The sequence below is a fragment of the Chiloscyllium plagiosum genome, chromosome 18 (assembly GCF_004010195.1).
Source record: "Chiloscyllium plagiosum isolate BGI_BamShark_2017 chromosome 18, ASM401019v2, whole genome shotgun sequence".
NCBI lineage: Eukaryota > Metazoa > Chordata > Chondrichthyes > Orectolobiformes > Hemiscylliidae > Chiloscyllium > Chiloscyllium plagiosum.
Window position 1 is genome coordinate 7,617,816 of NC_057727.1, and position 6,355 is coordinate 7,624,170.

At 42.4% G+C, this 6,355-nt stretch overlaps 1 protein-coding gene across 1 annotated transcript in view; it reads left to right on the top strand.

The window, feature by feature from the left end:
- Positions 1-315: 315 nt before the first annotated feature.
- dalrd3 (DALR anticodon binding domain containing 3) overlaps positions 316-6,355 on the top strand; it is a 77,207-nt gene continuing 71,167 nt past the window's right edge. Inside the window, exon 1 of the mRNA XM_043707632.1 lies at positions 316-388. Coding sequence (XP_043563567.1) covers positions 341-388 — 48 coding nt within the window. The 5' untranslated portion in view covers positions 316-340. The remainder of the gene's footprint in view (positions 389-6,355) is intronic.

Sequence of the window (6,355 nt, forward strand, 5' to 3'; positions counted from 1 at the left end):
AGGAGAACTACTAGTGTGTCCATTCCAAACTGAAATACTCTCCATTCCAAAGACTTCTAAAATACTTCTCGCAAATATGACAAGACTTCACTTCACCCAAAAATAATTATCCATAAGTTACAGGGTTAACCCACCCAACTGTTCAACGTCACCCAACCACGAAAAGTATATCTCACTCAGAGCATGTAGGATCTGGTTGCAATTGGATTGGAAAATGAAAGCAGCTGTAGGCTGTTCAAGTGGGTGTGAGCCATTTAGCAGGCAGCGATATAAATGTAACCCCATTGAGCAATAGTCTCAGTGGATTCTGAATATGCATTTGATATGAAAAGTAGAGGAAATGGCACTTTGTGTCCAGGTGACAGTGACAGGGATATGCAGGAGACAGGTACGTCGACAGCTATTATTGCTAACTTTAAACTTTCTATTTCGATCGCACTTTGGTGTTATTCCTTAGGCTTTCTCGCATGTAAAAAATTGCGAACGATTTTGGCCATGTCTCTCTCTTTTTCTTTCTCTCCTAATTCCATGCTTCACCTATTTTCTATGTTTAATATGCTGTTTCTCCATCCTTTCTCCTGTCTACAGCAGTGTGCCTCAGTACTTTGCACCCTTTACCCTTCCAAACTGAATGCTCAGTGGTTTGCTGTGTAGACATGTTGGCTTGGTTTAAACTGAGCATTGATTTATGTTTTCTTAAAAAGTGAACTGTTAGTTCCACAAAGTTCACTTGGCTCCCCATGTCATTCTTGGGATGACCCTACTTGACTGCAAGTCTTTGTTGCAACTGAGGAGACCTCCAGCCGGAATGACAGAAAATGGCAGATAACCTACAGGTATTTTAGTTGACATTTTATAAATATCTTATTTGAAGCCAAAACCATTTTTCTTTCCTCCTTTTATTGCAACAAGGAGCTAAATTCATCAAAAGAATATTCTGGCGGCTAATTGAGGTTCCGTGCATCTTTATTAAAAACACAACAGTTTTGTCTAAGTTAATTTAACACTAAGGGATCTTGTCGTCAAAGACAGCTAATTGCGAGGGTGTAAGGTGTGTATTCAGGGATGATCGCAGGACAACGTTTCCAGTATTTGTACGTCCTCTGTAATTGTTTTGACTTGTACATGAATTTTTACAGAGACTACATTTTTTTTAATGCTCAGACGCAGGGTGAGGTTATAAGCAGTGATGGTGCAACTCGTACTCAATCAGTATTTAGCGCAGAGGAGAAGGATTTCCAATGCAACAAAAGTGAATCAACATGTTTGATTTTTTTAATTTCTAAAACAAGGAAAAGAGCTTTGACCATTCAACCAGAATTCTTACAAGTAGAGTCCAGTGGGTAACTGTAGTGCAGAATTGAAAGTATAACTAAGAAGTATAGACTGACCTGCAGTCAATTCATTGTGGCTTTGAACCAACTGGCAGTTGCACAGTTTGCCAAAAGGTTGGTAATTCTCAGAATTCAGCACTCTCGACAGCTAAAGAAAATACCAACCCAGTGAAATGTTGTGGAAGTACTTTGCTGGTTTTGCTAAACTCATTTCGTCTTGGGAAATCAGCTCTTTTCAAAATTCAGGTATCACAAGATTGGTACAGATGAGGCATTAAGTTGTTACGGTTGGAAGAAGCTTAAATCTTGTGGTGCAGTGAGTATTCTCCCTGCTACTGAGTTAGCAGCTTCAGGTTAAGGTCACATTCCAGGACTTTATTGTGAAGAAAGGTGCATTCTTAATACGGCCAAACAGGGTTGAGTATAAATTTGTAAGTCCTTCCAACACGTGTCAGTATCGGGTAGTAAGAATAGGTGTTATGGACCAGGCCAGACCCCCTCAAAACATTTCAAGGAAGTAGCCTGGACCCTAACTTTGCGAATTCTTTTAAGCAGGTTAAATGTGGATATTCCAGGAGGGATACAGCTGATCAAACCACTTAGCTTTAAACAAAACAGAAATTATTTACAAGCTTATCAAATGAAACACAAACAAAAGAGAATAGAATGTAGAATAACTTAACCTATTCAAAAACCCAAAGAGACTATCCCAACTTAATGAGCTGTCGCCAAATACTTACAACCGTCCCTATAAACACCCCTTGACACAAAAGGTAAAATCAAACCCAGGGTCTTATAGGAGAGATGTCAGAGAGAGGGAAGGTCAACATGGAACTTCTTCTTTGGATCCAGCTGCTTCACAACTGACTGACTGCTTTCAGTGAACAGTCAGACCGCTAAACCCAAATCAAACCAAACCAGAGAGAAGCTGAGCTGGGAGAACTGGCCACTCCCCTTTCATTATACAAGTGTTATTTTTAGAACTTAAAAGCTTATTGCTTGAGACAGTATCTGTTAGCTATAATCAAACTGGCCCTAAAGCCCTCCAACTTAGACTTTTCAGAGTCTGTGTCTCTTATGACCTCTCTGAAAAAAGTACCAAGGACAACATATCCTTGTTAAAGGAGCAGCATCATCACACAGGAGAGATTCCTGCTCAACAGTGTCATGGAACAAACAATGGATCTACAGCTTCTGACCACAGCCTGTATGGATAAATACATGCTGTGTCAGCAGCTCTGAGATTGAGGAAGCCAGTTGGCTGGATGGTCAGTGTGAATCAGATTGCACTCAGTGCTAAATTAAAAATCACACAACACCAGGTTCATAGTCCAATAGGTTTAATTGGAAGCACTAGCTTTCGGAGCACTGCTCCTTCATCAGGTGGTTGTGGAATACACGATTGTAAGACACAGAATTTATAGCAAAAGTTTACAGTGTGATGTAACTGAAATTATACATTGAAAAATACCTTGATTGTTTGTTAGGTGTCACATCTGTTAGAATGACCATGTTAGTTTCTCTTCTTTCATATGTAAATCGCAAAAGTTACATTCTCAAGTGAACTCAGTGCTGTCAGCATCAATCTACATTCTGTCTTGTATGGATTCGGGAAATGCGTCTTTGCCGGATCTCTGCTGGAGATCACAGGCCTGTGGTTTGGGTCTCCCTTCAAGCAGACAACTCAAGAAGAGAAAGGGTTTGAGTGCAGGCAATTTATTTAGAATTAATGTGCTGGCTTTATTTTATTTTACATATCATTTTATCAGACTCCCACTTAAAGCTAATTTTATCCTGCGTTTTACTTCTGTGTTGGTGCTAGTTCCTTGCATATCAGTCTCATACAAGGGTAGTGCCATTAGAGTTGAGAGTGTGGTGCTGGAAAAGCACAGCAGATCAGGCAACATCCGAGGAGCAGGAGAATCAACATATGCCTGATACGTCGATTCTCCTGCTCCTCGAATGCTGTCTGACCTGTTGTGCTTTTCCAGCACCACAATCTCAACTCTGATCTCCAGCATCTGCCATCCGCAGTTTCTCTGCAGTGCCATTAGAGCAAATGTGCCAAGTTATTTAAAGTTAGCATTCGGAAACTCTTTTGTTTTTAACCAAAGCTGTGTCTTTGACATGTTGGTGGACCTGCAAGTATACCTCTGTGTTCCATCAGCCATTTAAAATCTGCATATCTAAAACCAGCAGCGCCAACATAGAGTGATGTGCAAGATAAGGTTGTTTTCGTCATCTCCTTTTACAGTTGCGTAGATCAAGTTTTTCCAGTTAATCAAGCTTGAGGTGAAGATGTGTGTAAAATGGGAAGTGGATCATTTAGGACAAGAAAGGCAGTTTAAAATTCTAAGTTAAAAATCGCACAACAACAGGTTCTAAGCACAGAATTACCTTGATCAGATGGACCGATGGGCCGAGGAGTAGCAAATGGAGTTTAATTTAGATAAATGTGAGGTGTTGCATTTTGGTAAGGCAAACCAGGGCAGGACTTACATACAGTTAATGATAGGGCCCCTTTGTTGCCAAATAAAGAGATCTGAGAGTGCAGCTCTTGAAAGTCCGAGGTAGACTGGGTATTGAAGAAGGCATTTGGCACACCTGCCTTCATGGGTCAGTGCATTGAGTGTAGGAGTTGGGATGTCATATTGTGGCTGCACAGGACATTGGTGAGGCCACTTTTAGAATACTGCATTTAATTCTGGTCTCCATGTTATGGGAAATATGTTAAAAACTGAAAGGATTCAGAAGAGATTTACAAGGATGTTGCCAGGATTGGAGGGTTTGAGCTATAGGGAGAGGCTGAATAGCTGGGTGTATTTTTATTGGAGCATCGGAGGCTGAGGCATGACCTTATAGGGGTTTACACTATAATGAGGGGCATGATTAGGGTGAATAGCCAAGGTCTTTTTCCAAGGGTAGGGGAGCCCAAAACTAGAGGACATAGGTTTAAGGTGAGAGGGAAAAAAATTAAAAGGGACCTGAGGGGCAACTTCTTCATGCAGAGGGTGGTGCGTGTGTGGAATGAAATGCCAGAGGATCTGTTTCCGTGCTGTAGAGCTCGATAACTCTAGTTGATCATTTGCTCTTTCTACAGAAAGATTGAACTTATGTAGATGGCCTGCAAGACAGTAGGTGAACAACTCAGCTCAACAGGAGTAGCCTGCATTTTGGGTTACCCCCATGAACCATGGAAAGAAAGAATTTGCAATTCATTGAATGGAATGCGAATTGGAGATTAAAGTGCACTCAGGGGACTCCTGCAATACTCTGCTTGGTCTGCATTGACTGTCAAGTGGTCACCTATTCCCTGTCGGCCTGATCTTTCCTGAGCCGCAGGGTGACCACTTCCTGTGGCATGCTGCAGGATGCCTTCCTCTTTGTAACATGCTTTCCATGAAATTCCCAGCCTGCAGATACACCACAATGGTTCCAGCTACCATTCCAGCTCCAAATCCTCCAATCTAATTCGAGCTGCTCCAGCTGACAACATTCCCTGCAAGTGTGCTTATCCAGGAAAATGAGAAGCATTCTTGAGTTCCCAAGTGGACCAGGATGTGCATTCCATGCGGGACAGAAATGTCCTGCCATGCCCTCCACTTATAAGCTTACTCAGGGGTAGGAAATGGCTTGGCTGTTTGTCACTAGACCACCAATTCGGAGAGGAGAAAGTGAGGACTGTAGATGCTGGAGATCAGAGTCTAGAGTGTGGTGCTGGAAAAGCACAGCAGGTCAGGCAGCATCCGAGGAGCAGGAGAATTCCTGATGAAGGGCATACGCCTGAAACGTCTATTCTCCTGCTCCTCGGATGCTTTTCCAGCACCACACGCTCTACATTAATGCAGAGACAAAGGTAATGTCCTGGTGATCTGGTTTTAAATCCTGCTACAGCAGATGGTGAAATTTTGAATTCAATAGAAATTTTGAATTAAGATTTTAATAATGACCACATATCCGTTGTCAATTGTTGGGAAAAATCCATCTTGTTCACACGTGTCCTTTTAGAGAAGGAAATTGTTATCCTTAACTGGTCTGGTTTGGTTGTGACTCCAAACCAATAGCAATGTGGTTGACTCTGTTGAACTGTCCTCTAGGCAATTAGGGATGGGCAGTAAATGCTCTAGCTAGTGACACCTACATTCAATGAAAGAGAACAAAATTATCTTAAGAGAAATAAACTAAAGACTTAAAACAAACTTACCATGACTCAAACCAGTTTCTTCTCTTGTGCTAATGCCACTTTTGATATTTCTGCCTCTCTTGCCTCCTCTTATTCCTCCAATTCTTATACTAAATTGATCAAAAGCTAAAAATACTGAGCATAAACTAACAGCTCGAGAGTGTGGTGCTGGAAAAGCACAGCAGGCCAGGCAGCATCCAAAGAGCAGGAGAATTGACATTTCAGGCATAAGCCCTTCATCAGGAATGAAGGCCAACAGCTGACATCCTAAACTGGAGCATGAATTAAGACAGGCGATTGCAAGCTTAGTATCATTCCTCCAGACAAAGTGATTGCCTAAGCTGTAGTTGGTATTCTTCTGGAGATCATTATGAGCAGCAGCTGCTATATACTGAATTAGAGGCACACATAAATAGCATTCTCACCTGGAAGGAGGTAACTGAAACCTTGGAGGAGAAAGTGAGGACTGCAGATGCTGGAGATCAGAGCTGAAAATGTGTTGCTGGAAAAGCGCAGCAGGTCAGGCAGCATCCAAGGAGCAGGAGAATCGACATTTCGGGCATGAGCCCTTCTTCAGGAATGAGGAAAGTGTGTCCAGCAGGCTAAGATAAAAGGTAGGGAGGAGGGACTTGGGGGAGGGGCGTTGGAAATGTGATAGGTGGAAGGAGGTCAAGGTGAGGGTGATAGGCCGGAGTGGGGGTGGGGGCGGAGAGGTCAGGAAGAAGATTGCAGGTTAGGAAGGTGGTTCTGAGTTCGAGGGTTGGGATTGAGACAAAGTGGAGGGGAAATGAGGAAACTGGAGAAATCTGAGTTCATCCCTTGTGGTTGGAGGGTTCCT